Raw genomic sequence first — 13,840 nt, forward strand, 5'->3', positions numbered from 1 at the left:
GAACAGCTCTGTGATGGGCAATCAATGCCACTGTGCAGACAATAACAGGTCACACGGCGGGCATCCTGTATAGATCCATCTGCAGCTCAGAACCCAGCTGCCCTTCACCCCCTACCTGCCCTTGACCCATGACCCTCCCCATGCCCAGTCCTCACCAGTCTTGCGCAGGGGGAAGTCATCTTTGCCGTCATAAGCACCCAGCAGGGGGGGCAGTTTGTAGGAAGGGGGTGTCCCGGGGGTGTTGCTCTGGGGCGGGGAGCTCTGGTCCAGGGACGTGTGGTGGGCTCCCCTGGGGACACAAAGAAACAGTCAAACCACATTCTGCACAACCTGTGAGCGGCATCAGGAGGGTCCCCACCGTCCCAGTGCCCAGAGACAAGCGAGAGGACCATCCTGCCTGAATTAAAATCAACCACAAATGGAGATATAAACACTGATAAGAATGTCATACTAACACAGGTCTCAGATCTCAAATGTTTTCTGTGGTGAGAAGGACTGAGGGAGCGGAGCTGCTCTGAGGGTCGGGGGAAGACGAAAGGCTTTCGACTGCCGCGAGTGTAAAAGCTTTAGAAAACGAAGAAACAGACAAACAGACAAACAACATGCCTGCTTTAACTACTTACCAACACTTCTGGGGAAAGGAATGGTTCAGTCCGCCTGAGGGGTCTTTGGATTTACTACGCAGAAACTCCTGCAGCTTTAACTTCACCTCCGTGCTGGCGATAGCACCTGAGAGGACGGGCAGAGGGGGGGGGGCCGAGGGACCAGCATCAGGACCAGGGACAGAAACAATAACCCCTATCACGGACTACATCCGTTGCACAGAGAACACAGAGAAGTACCAGGGCAATGTTTGGTAAGGCCTGGGCTGGCAGGGTGTGAGTTTCTGAGCAGTGCTGCGAGTGTGTGCGCAAGTGTTTCCGTGTCCATGTGCGAGATTGTTGAGTGTGTGTCTGTGTGTTTGTGGGGGCAAGACGGTGAGAGTGTCTGCATCTGGGTTGGTGAGTGTGTTGGCGTCTGTGAGAGGATAGCATGTAGTGCCTGTGTGCATTTAACAGGCGTGTGTGCCGGTGGGCCAGGGCTGAGCAGCTCTTACTCTCTTTGCCCTTCTCCTTGTTCCTCAGCATGATGAGCTGCTGCTCCAGCCGCTGCTTCTCCAGCTCCTCGTGTCTCTGCTGTTCCAGCTTCCTCTTCTGCTCCAGCTCCTGCTGCCGCTTGGCTGCCAGAATCTCCTGCTGCTGCTACACACACAGTTAACCCTTTACACACCGATACTACTGCACACGCACACACACAGTTAACCCTTTACACACCGATACTACTGCACACGCACACACACAGTTAACACTTTACACACTGATACTACTGCCTCATTGAATTGAAAATGGTTCAAACCAGACAAACTGGTAAGCAAGTCAAACAGCTGTGTGGGTACTGGCCTAGTGTGATGTCTGTAAGCAGGGCCTGTTCCCTGTGGTGGCCTTAGATCGGCCCCAGTGCAGGACCCTGGTCCAGTACGGTTCGGTATAGTCCTGGTTTGGGGCCAGGTCACAACCTCAGTTAGGCTGACAGTGGCCCTAGACTGGCTCTAGCATGGTTTTGGTTTGACCCGCCAGGTGCCCCCTGCTGCGCTGACCTTCAGGTGCTCCTGCAGCTGAACCTCGTGCTGCCGGGTCAGGACCTCGTGCTGCTTCTGGAACTCGGCGAATAGCAGCTGCTTCTGCAGCTCCTGCTGCTGTTTGAGGAGGAGCAGCTCATGCTGGAGCTGTTGCTCGCGGAGGATGGGGTCGATGGGCGGCAGGGTGATGCGAGGGTCAGTGCGCAGGTCCACGGGCCCCGTCCCCCCTCCTCCTCCTCCGCCCCCTCCTCCCCCGACACCCTGGTCGCCCCCACCCCCAGGGCTCTGCATCCCCACTGGCAAAGATGTTTTCACCTCCACTGCTACAGTCAGAGAGAAAGAGAGAGAGGGAGGGAGAGTGGGAAAAAAATCAGGTTAGAATCAGGAGCCACAAGCTATAGTGCACTGTACAGGCCCCCGTGCTGATTTCCACTCGAAATGTGAGGGCTGGGAATGCCCGTCATGTGATCTCATCCGTCCCGAAAGCCACTACAACCTGGTCACACAGCACTGCTCACGGGACCGCAGCAAGAATTACCCACGCTCAGCTTGGATACGAAATATTCTGTTTATTTTACTCTTTAACCACAAAATGAATCCCCTAAGACTCCAGTTTCCTTTACAAGGGTGTCTTGACCATTGAAGTCAGAGGCTTTTGACTCTTGTTGAGATGATAAATACATCAATACATCCTTAATCACAACTCAGAGAATCAGGAGAGGGGGAGAGTGGGTGGAAGAGCATGTTCTTTTTTTGGCAAGAACGATCAGCGACAGCAACTGAAAACAGTAACCCTGTCACAGCAGTGATTTGAATAATGCCAGGACTAATGCCTGCCCGAGTGCTCCAAATCTCAGACAGAGCAATAGGAGAGTGTGTGTGTGTGCGTGTGCGTTTGTGTGCGCATGTGCGTACATGTGCGTGTCCAGCCACAGTCAACGTACAATCCCCTCTGGGCGCTGAAAAGAAAAATATTGAGTAGGAGAGTATGACGTCCTGAGCGCTAATAATAACCGGAGCTATCGATACGAGGCTGGCAGAGAGCTGTTGTTTTGCCTGGTTATGTAACCCCAGTGGCCGCGAGACAGGTTCCAGATCAGAGAGGCTGTGGCTCAGCGACAGAGCCAAGCCGGCACGATCCAGACCTCAACATTTAGCTGTCAATGCTTGCGAGAGGACACCGATCCTGCCTTTGACAAGGGCCTACGTTGACAGCCAGGTTGAGTACAAAAAGGCAGAACATCCCCCTGTAGGCCATTACTACACTTTCATCCTAGGATCATCCAGACTAAAGAGTTCCTGCTACCTGCAAAACAACCCCCCCTCAGGCTTTGGTTCAATCAGCAAAAGAGCCAAGTGGAGTTGAGCTACAGCTGTCCAAACCTACTTCTAATTTAGGCTTTACTCAGAAAGAGCCTGCCAGCACAGGACAAAGCCCACATTCAAGATGCGGAAGTCTTCAGCTTACTGATAATGAGATTACAGTCAGATATCTCATCAACTAAAAATACGCTGCGGTCATGGTAGGGTACAAAAAGAGTGACAAGCACAGACGTCAGCCTGCACCCTCTGAGGTCATCAGTCAGTACAGCCCAGCAACAGCACAGCTCAACACAGCAGCCAGGGCAGATGGCTGGCACCCTCTGTGACATTGGTCTCTCGGGTGACCTGGAAAGTCAAAGTGGTTTTCAGTCGAAAAAACCCTTAAGCTTTACTTTTACTACCCCAACTAAGGAAGGAAGTCTCTTTCAGACGTAATTAAGCAGGCTTCTGAACAGACCCGCACACATAAGCGAGAGTCAGGCAGATAAAGAGAGGAGAGAGGATGAGCCAGGTAGGTTTTGACTTGACTCTCATCAGTCGGTGCCCAATTTCCCCATGGTCCTCCACAGCCACACACACAGGCAAGGCATAAACAACCCCCCCATACACCAAGCTGCTTTTGATCTTCTGCCCAGATGAAAGCCTGCTCCATTTATTTGTTTGTTGTTTTTTTTAATTATTGCTATTTACATTTCAATGAGACCCCCCCATCTCCCTCCCCTTTCTGTTAATAGAGACAGCCACAGTGTTCCACAGTTAAGTGCTGCTCAAGAGCCCACGCAAGGGTTATTTACACAGCGCTTCAGAAAGCATTGCATGAGAGCGTGCAGCCAGGCCTGTGTCTCAGACACCCCTAATGCAATCACAGACACAGAACTGGAGTCCAAAAATAAAACTTCAGGAGAGGCACTACATGAAAACACAAAGAGTCACACATTGAATACACACACACACACACACACTAAGCAATCATCGCATTGTTCTTTTCCAGAATAAGGCATGTACTGCCAACTGACAAACCATGCACCTGTCTATATATATATATATTATACTAAAAACTAAATATATTTGCTTACTTATCAATAATTATTGATCATATTTGTCCAAAAAAGCCAGCAATGCACTGGTTATCATGGTGACTCATTGGTCTGGTATGTGAAGTGTAAGGATTGTAGGAAGAATTTGTGTTAATCCAGATGGAATAATAATAATAAAGATGATAATCATAATAATAAAGATCTTGCAAGAGAATGATACATACATACAAACAAACAAAACAGAACATGCCACAAATACACAGTAGGCATTATGTAACACTTTCATATGGCTACTACAGAGAGGGGGGGTCACCAGCCTTCCAGTCATCCTGATTGGGGGTCAGGCGATTCAGGGAAAGGGCCTGGAAACGCTGCCCTGCTCGAGTTTACAGAGCGGATTATCTCTTACTCCACAGCTTTATTGTAATTGTCTGGAAAAGCAGAACTATAAATAGCCAAGGCAGTACAGCTGCTGTTTGCATGAAGGGGAGGGGAGGGGAGGGGAGTGAGTGTGTGTGTGTTTTGTATGTGCATGTGTGTGTGGGTGTGTTTGTGTTTGTGTGTGTGTCTTGTGTGTATGTGTGGGTGTGGGGGGGTGTTGTTCTCTTATCTCCCTGTTAAAATACAAATGTACATCAGCACATCAGTGGATGACAAAAAGCGAAGACAGAAGACAAACAAATACCCACGTCCATAAATCAAAAACAGGGTCACGCTGACCTTCTGAAAATAGCCGCGTCGCAGCTCCAGTAAATATCTGTGTGTGAGTGAGAGGCCGAGTGTGTTTACCACTGCCTCAGTCTGTCTGCTATGATCACGGTGAGATTGTTAACAGACTTAGGGGCTGATCGTTGGGGGAGGGGGGTACCGATATTGAATAGAATCACAAAAGGGGGGTGGACAGCAGGGCAGTCACTCACAGCACCCCTTCTCCAGCGTCCAAAAACCCATTTTTATAATTATCGTCTGCAAGATTTCTTCCCTAATCTCGGGTGAGCAAACCCCTTCCAGGACTCAAGCACTTCAGCTCTCCTCTGCCTCATGCGTTGCTCTCTCTCTGTCTCTCAAAATAACTGTAATGCAAATGAAAGTGCTAAACAAAGCGATGATTTATTTATGGGTAGTACAGCGAGAAAGGCCCAAAAAACTAACAAAAAAACAGGATCTGCAGTTTTATGCTAATGATTACAAAACAAAATAGCTCATTGCAAGACATTACAGCTGGCAGAGCGATTGTCTTCCATAAATGGGGGCAGGCGGTGTAAACTACAGCCCCGCTGATCCTAACCTGTGGGGTTTGGGGGTGGACATGCCTTGGGGTGGACATGGCTTTGGATGAACAGTGATTTATTCTAACGGAGACAGAGGTGTCAAGGTCCAGGCCACTGGGAGGTGGCAACTGGTGCACATTCTCTCTTCAGCTCTGGATTTCTTAATTGATGTAATTATTCACTTCATCGGGCAAACCATCCCATCTCTAGATCATGTTTTGAGGTTGCAGGGACTTCAAAGAGATTTGTATTTACATTTTCTACATTTTCCTCTTATTATTTTTTACAAAAAACTACAATCTCCCCCCCTGGAATATAAAGGAATCTCTAACTTTTGCGTTTTAATTGATCATTCCAATTAGGCGACATAGAACCTGCCCAGCTATATCCCTCATTAGTTCAACTTCCTTCCTTCCATCCATGCTTCCTTCCTGCTCACCAAAGATGTAAACAAACACTAATAGAAGGCGATGTCTTCTTTCAAAAACTGGGTTATAAATAACATTGGATTAATAATGCACATGGACAGAGAGAGAGAGAGCGATAGAGTGAGTTAGTACGAGAGAGAGCCAGAGAGCAAATGTGTGAGAGTGAGAGAGGGTATGAGAGAAAGATCAAAAAGAGTCAACTGATTCTGCCGTTAAAGCTGGGACTTGTATTTTTGAGGGGTTGCGTCTCCATTGACTACACTCAGTGCCCTTCCCAAGTCCCCGAGCACAGACATTTTTGGGGGCTCGTTTGTCCCTTGTGCCGTTTCGGGCAGTGGGGGGAGGGAGGGAACCCAAAAAGTGAGCGAGCAAGGGAGGGTCCTATGTGCTGTGCTTTTTTTTTTTTTTCTGGCAATGTCACTGGTGTTTGTCTGTTCCTCGTGTCACTTGCTTTCCAAAAGTGCAAGGGAGAGGGGACAGGGAGGCCGTAACAAAGTACAAAACAACAAAATGAGACAAAACAACAACAACAACAAAATAGCAGACTTCTTTCATGGCTACTTCCAGTTCTGAATTCAGGCTGACTCCCCTCTCTGTGGCAGGTGCTAATTTAGCAGACAAAAGCAAAGGGAGTCCCTCGCAATGCACGTCACGACAGCCCACCCACGCACACACGTGTTAGAGCCTGTGTGTGTGCGTGTGTGTGTGTGTGTATAAGTAGCTCCAGGCAGATGTAATGCGTGTTCCCCCAAAAACAAAATGACAAGGGGGGGCTTTTCCAGACTGCTCTTCCTCTGTTGAAAGAGCAGACAGCTGCACTGTGCTGAGCTGTGCTGTATTTGTTCTGTATTGTGCCGTGCTGTGTTGTGTTGTATGGTGCTGTGCTGTATGGGGCTGTATGGTGCCGTGCCGTGCCGTGTCATGGGATTGCCCTGATGGGCAGCTGGAGCAGCAGGCTGATGAAGACAGGTGCCTTTAAAAGCAGCTGCCCACAGAAGGTACAACAGCCAGCCAGCCGGTCCCAGCGTGGGTGGTAGAAGGACAACTCTACTGAGACCACACCCCCTCCCTCTCCACTCCTCCCCTCTCCTCCAATACGCAAAAGCCGCCCCCTCTTCTACTTCACGCTGAAACTAAAAATAATAATTAAAACAAAAAAACTCTTGTTCTAACACTGCAGGAGAAGTTCACAACAGTGCAGCGAGGGAGAGGAAACTGCAGATGCTCAGAGTGGCCAAGCTAAGGCTCAAGCAGTGCTGCTTCCACACTGCCAGGGCTGGAAGCTCTGTAGCTGACGAGTGCAGCCTGGACTCTGGGTTCCTCTTTCGCTTCCTCCTCCTCTAACCCCGTCGAGGCCTTAAGGGCTTGGAGAGACCCAGACTGGACACAATGCAAACCCATGGCACTGACTGACTCCACACATATAGAGACAGGACAGGTGCCAGGCAACTCCACAGTAGCTGCTGGAGTTTACACGGACCGCACCCCCCACCCTGTCCCAGCACACCCGCCAAGCCAAACAGCTTTGATCTGCAGGCTGCCAGCACATCAGGGCTGCCTGAGCACAGAGGAGAGAGAGAGTGAGTGCTCTCTAGTACAGGGCAGTAATTAAGGGAGGTGGCATGAAGGAAGCTCTGACTAGCCAGTGTTGGTTGTGCTGTGAGGTCAATTAACCTGCAGCCAAGTCGACAGCTGGGCGCCTGTCCACCTCGCTAATGCAAGTACGAGAGAGATGGCCTGCATCAGGGTGGCGAGCAGACTCACTGACATGGCTCTGAGCTACAAGAGCCACAGGGTTGGGGGGCAGCATGTGACACTGGCCTGTCACTACTGATCACTCCCACCGACTACAGCACCCAGGAGCCTCCAGGCACCCCTCTGCCAGCTTAATGGGAAGAGCAGGGGAGAGACGGGTCCTGGGAGTGACAGAGGAAGAAGAAAAGGGGGGGGGACAAGGAGGTCAGATACTCTATACATCGAAAAGGCCAGAGCAGAGAAAATCAAGGTCTCTTCGAGGTTTAGAGCTAAAGTGCTTCCGCCACTCTCCCGAAGCGGACTCGTTTGCATTATACGTCCGGCGCTGAAGATGGCAGGCATGCTGGGTAGCAATTTCCTTCACATTTGGTATTTTAATCGCTCCACTCAGGGCTTTTAATAACTCTATCCCTTTCTTATCTGACTCGGCCCTGACGCAGGTAAATGTAAAAAAATAAACCTGGGCAAAGTGCAGAATCTAAACATACTCATTAGCTGCATTGTTGATTTTCTTGCTGCGTGTACCTCTTGCAGAGTATAAATGCACGTACTGTGTGTGTGTATGTGTTTCTGTGTATGTATATTTGTCTTTCACCAAAACTAAAACAGCTATGCTCAGCACATAGTAATAGAGAAAGAAAAGAAAAAGAAACACTAAAATTGCTTTCCAGAAATAGTTTGCGCTGCAGCTCTCCTGTAACTGGGCACGGGGCGAGGAGCACACACTGAGGCTGACCCAAGCTGGGATGATTTGATTAAACGGCGCTCTGATAAAGAGAGCCCTCTGCAATATTTATGGGATCTGGAACAAACTTCACAGCAGCTCGGGCTTTACCAGGCTAATAAGAGACGCCGTAAATAGCAACAGTGATTTATGCATCCCAGGAACTCCTCTGCTTTGGCACCCGGCCCCTTTCTTCGGGCGCAAACTCCTTCAGCGACAACACAGCACGGCAACAACAGCCACTTCTCTTCAGCGCAGAGGCAGAAATACAGGCCGAGAGGGGGAGAGAAAGGGAGGGAGAGAGGGAGAGGGAGACGGATAGAGAGAGGGGAGTGAAAGAGAGCGGCAGAGAGAGTGAAAGAGAGGGGCAGAGAGGGAGAGAAATGGAGAGAGGGCTCTGAGGGCGAGTGGTGAGAACCAGTGACAGCGATGACAGGAGTACAATCAATAAATCAGAAAAGCACACACCATGAACACAGACCTAAAGTACCACAATATATTTTCCACAGGCTCTTCTGCTCAAGTGGTCAGCATGCTATTCTTTTGCTTAAATACATTTTAATTGCAACCTGACCAATAACATAGGACAGACTTCCAGCAGGCAAACCGTCCCCGATGCCACAGAGCAGTTCACCACCCACCACGCACAGCTCAGTGTGCTGTACAAAGTCATTCCTTGTCAGTGGCTCTGAAAAACGGCACCGTCTTTTGCGGAGGAATGAGTCTTAAGTCTTCAATGCATAAATAAATAACCCAAACCCCTCAAAGAGGAACAGAGAGCGGGGAAAGCCGGAACACCACGTCTCCATCCTCACTGACGCAAACCTGCAAGGCACCCCTTCCAAGCTAGTTACCTAATCAGACTTTCATTCGATTTTACGAATAAAGGAAATCCAATCAGAGTCTCAAGAAAAAGACAACCAAGGGAGGACAGACTATTTTATATCGTTAATAATAATAATATTTATAGAGAGAGGGAGAGAAAGAGGGAGGGAAAGAGAAAGAGGCTTCCCCAGGCCGAGAATATGTATACAACATTTTAAGCGATATAATAATAATAATGACAATAATAATAATACTAACAACATCTCAGCCTTTCACGAAGCCTGACTTTGTCCTGGGCCAATACAAAAAATGCAGCAACAACCACAAACACCACAATGCCACCCCAACAACAAGAACCACAAACATTACCACAATCCCAACGACAACACCGACAACACTCAGAGAAGTCACTGAAAAAAGTACCAGTAAAGATCACTGATGGCCTTGCTAGGATATAGAATAGCATTGTGATGCAAAGAGTCTCTTGGCAGGCGACCAGAGTAATGAGCCAAAATCATCGACTATGGCAAATGACAAGCTTTCATTTTTTGGTTCACATACTTAGTGCCCTTTGTGCTAAGTGCTCATTGTTTTCATGCTCTACAGTAAACACTACATGCCGTAAACTAATATATATATATAAAAACACATATCCGTGAGCCACAGACTTTTGAAAAGGAGCCACTTTTTCAAGCTACAAGAGAAATTACCCTGAATGAGTGACAAGAGCTCTGCAATCTGGAGGCGGAAGGGTGTGTTGAGGTATAGTTTTTATTTTTCTTCTTTATTTTCTCTGGCACTTTATTATTTTCTTTACATCTTCTGTGAAACAAAAATGCACACCAGTACGAGTACACCAGTACTTACTAAAAAAAAGAGGAAGGAAAAAGAACCCAAGTACAGAGAGAAACTCAACCCAGTATGTTTTCACCACGATTTCCGGGTGTCCTGAAATTGAGCATACCTGCAGGGAGGCACCAGGCAGCAGGAGCTCCCCAAGGCACTGAGGAGACAAGCAGAGAAGTGCAACAGAAAGGCACCAGTACTGCAGTATTCCCTCTCCAGTCCCCCCCACTCCCCTGGCTATGCGCAGAAAGATCCTCGTCGATAACAAGCACCTGGGGAGAGCAACACAGGAGTGACCTGGCTCTCCCTCTCCCTCCTCTCTCTCTCTCTGTCAGCCAGGATGAATGTGCATCCCCTTCTCATGGGACACAACGCTACAGAGGTAATCCTGCCTCCCTCCCTCCTCCTCTGCTTCCCCCGCTCTGCAGGCTCACCTCATTACGAGGAAACACAGGGCTTGCACCAAAAGGAAGACGGGGCAGAGTACCAGCGGGACCAGGACCGAGAGCCGTGTAGCACATAGATGCGGGGTGTGTATGAAGAGAGACAGCTAAAGAGAGCATCTCGACACGTACCCCGGCATCCCCCTGGCAGATATTCTGGATCATCACACCGAGGCACCAACAAAACAAGCCGAGCTCGCTAAGGGAGCACGCACTCACACCTCTGACCCCCCTCAGATGGCATGGAAACACGTCCCACTTGCCTGCGTATGTAAATATGCAGGTGCTCACGTTACAGAATTCCACACGCATGCGCAAGAAGAATGCGGTGCTCTATACATGGGGATGCACCTAGCAGATGTTTTTGTTAATGTCAGGGAGCTGGTCTTGGTGCGTCAGTGCCAGGGAATGACGCCTCCATGAATTACGTTTTCCACTCTCTCCCCCTGCAATCCAGCTCTGGCGTAGCCCATGCGCATACAGCTTCGGGTCTGTTCCACCTGGAACCGCCTGCATGATGGCCGGCCTGGAGCCCCGATGACCAGGCCTTGGCATCTCGCATGCGGGTAGGGACCACTGCAGCTCCTTTCCACTGCCAAAGCCATGACAGGTCTCCAGCAACTCTGCCGGGGGGTGGTTTAACATTGAGTCCAACCTCCTGTGTAGGTTAACAGACAAACATGTTCTGCAGAGTTTCACGAGGGCCTGTGCGCAGGGTTCACCGCAGGACTCGATTTTGTGCCGTTAAATTCTGCATTCAAAATAAATAAATAAATACAAACACAACAAAAGAAAAACACTCTTCCTGGAGGTATCTCTGAGCTGGTAATGTGCCAATAGTTTAGGTCTTAAATGTGGGAGAAAGAAAAATAAATAAATAAAACAACCACTAATAATCCTACATTCAGTCACACTACACAGGTTTAACTACTTAAACGTGCTGGCTGGCTGGCACAAAGGGGGAACTGGGCCAAGGCAGGAGAAGAGTGAATAACAGAGTATTCGATTCATACGGTGCAGGTGATGGGAGGCAGAGAGAGAGAAATTAAACATAAAACAACTGTGCCATCTAACATCAGGCAATAAAGTGAGCCAAAATCTCATGCAAACAGAGAGGGCAGTGAAAAGGACCTCTCACACTAACAACATTCATATTTTGATTGTATGGTTTTGTACTTTTCTTTTCTCTCTGTTAGGCTTTAAGAGCTTTTCATTTCAGTGGGAGCTGTGTGCTCGCTTTCCAGGTGCAACTGGATCGTGAGGTCTCTGATGGGCACAGAAAAGAGCATCAGGAAGTGGTTAGTGACATCCCCTGGGGGGTGCTGCGTAATTCAGGGCACTACTATACTGCTAATGTGCTAAACATATACTGCTGGGTACGGGCAGTGGGGGGTGGAGGCTGCGGAGAGGCATGAGATGAAAGTAGTGCTGGAGGGGTAGGAAAAGTACTGGTGAGGTTATATTACCTCTGAAATCTAAAAATAATACCCCAATATCCCAGTCCCAGCGTCAGACACTGGGGTGTGTGTGGGGCGGGGCAGGGGAGGGCTGGTATGCAGAAGTGCAGTGCTTGTTATTGCAACTGAAAATAGCCCCCATTGCAGGGAGGTGGGGCTGGGGCCAAACTATTTTTAAGCCTGTCTAATTTTAGCAACCTAAAAAAAAAAAACTTGTCAGACACACAGAGGGATCCACAGAGGGTCCTGTCACCCGGGTTGCTCAGGTCCCTCAGAGCCTTCCTGCAGGGACCCGGAGCCATACACACAGCCTGAGCCCTGGCTTCTACGCTTTAAGTCAGTCCATGGATGAGATACAACTGTTGAGAACCGCCACTGTATGCTTTGAGAAGGGTGGGATTTCATACTGTAAATTACAGAGGCAATTAGAAAAGCAGACATGTGGAGAGCAGCCCACCCCCACCCACACCCCGGCTATACACCTCTCCTTCCTATCCCGCCTCCCCACACGGCAGCAGCAACAGTGCTTTTCCTGGTGAGACTGGGGAGTCATCATTACAGGCCTGGTGGCGCGAGGCAGGCCGGCCCTGTTCTCTCCTGTCAGTGCGGCGAACTCCCGGAGCACCAAGGACAGGAACAACACCATGGATTGCGAGTGGGAAACATTGCGATGTCCGTTTCCTCCTGCGCTGAGAGAGTCTGCCTGGAGTTACCTACTAAAATCAATGTAGGCTCCGGGCACTGCTAGGGAGTGGCACTGTGGCGTCCACTGAACAGCAATGGGTTAACGGAGCAGGAACTCTGGGAATCCCCCAGAGTGTTGAGTGGTTGGCACAGGGTAACATTCTATCCTTACCCCAGTCGAGTCATGTGTCAAAAACTTTATGGTGCAAATTGACAGTTGTCTTAATTGATAAAATAACGTGATTATTTCAGTAATTGAGAGAGCTGCTGCAGTTGGAATGAAAACCGAAATGAACAGCGGCCCACCAGAGCTGGAGACCCCTGTCCTGTTCTCAAGGAAAGCAACCTATCTTGCAAATGCCCCTTCCATCCCATCTCTCTGCAGTGGCTGGGGGACCTGGGTCAGTACTCAGCTGCACTGCACGGTTTAACTTAAGTACCCAGAATATCCAGCCAAGCCAGGCACATGCTTTCCAGCCTCTCTCTCAAACAGCAGCAAACTGCTTTACACAGGACAGCATGTCAACCACATAAAGAAGTAAAAACCAAAACGGAAACGCCAACACAGATGTTCAAACATCTGTTTTTGGAAGGCTCATCACAAGACCTACACGTAACAACCTAAACCTTACCACATACATTCCTCACCAGGGCCTATAATGTGATTTACAAAGTTAGTAAAAGAACAAAGATCTCTCCTCTTCTCTCTCATAAGTATCCATTCAGAAATGGGTGAGAGTCGGCAGGGTCTGCCTTTGTATCTCGCCTGCAGTTTGTAAGAGAAGGATAACACCAATCCTCAGTGTCTATGTTAAGTTGATTTCACTTGATATAAACAAATTATATATATATATATATATATATATATATATATATATATTGCAGAAAAAGTCAAATTATGAATGTCCTCTTTCAGTACAAGGCCCTGCACAATGTCTATTTCTGTGTTCATTATTTGTTTTTAATACATCAATGCCGACTCAAATGATTTGATTGGCAACAATAGCTTCTTTCATGAAGGGACAGGTTAAGCAGTTGGAGGTTTCTAAATAAAAAAAACATCCTCACACAAGCATTAACTTACACACACACACACACACATATACAAGCACTAACACACCCATATATACACAAATGCAGGCTTGCACACACACAGACATGCAGAAAGACGCACCAAAAACACAGCAACACACGCACTGTCACACAAACAGAAAGCCACCGTGGCTGTGAGCAGTCAAACACATGGGGCAGTCAAGTCCAGCATTACACAGCTGCCAGTCCAGTACAGGGAATACGGTGTCTATGTCAGAAATGCAGCCCTTTGGTCTACTAAGTCTCGGCTAAATTAGGACCAAGCTTTCAAATATAGCAAATGACATTAGCCACTGCGTAATATTTACAGGTGAAGTTAACAGGACCACAGTTGTTT

At 48.5% G+C, this 13,840-nt stretch overlaps 1 protein-coding gene across 1 annotated transcript in view; it reads right to left on the reverse strand.

Annotated features, from left to right (window-relative positions):
* The window catches only part of hdac5 (histone deacetylase 5), a 58,127-nt gene that overhangs the window by 23,789 nt on the left and 20,498 nt on the right, over positions 1–13,840 (reverse strand). The window contains 4 exon segments of the mRNA XM_066698761.1: positions 156–289; positions 624–729; positions 1,097–1,241; positions 1,637–1,941. Of these exon segments, the coding sequence (XP_066554858.1) occupies positions 156–289; positions 624–729; positions 1,097–1,241; positions 1,637–1,941 (690 nt within the window).

This window comes from Amia ocellicauda, chromosome 3, assembly GCF_036373705.1.
Source record: "Amia ocellicauda isolate fAmiCal2 chromosome 3, fAmiCal2.hap1, whole genome shotgun sequence".
Taxonomy (NCBI): domain Eukaryota; kingdom Metazoa; phylum Chordata; class Actinopteri; order Amiiformes; family Amiidae; genus Amia; species Amia ocellicauda.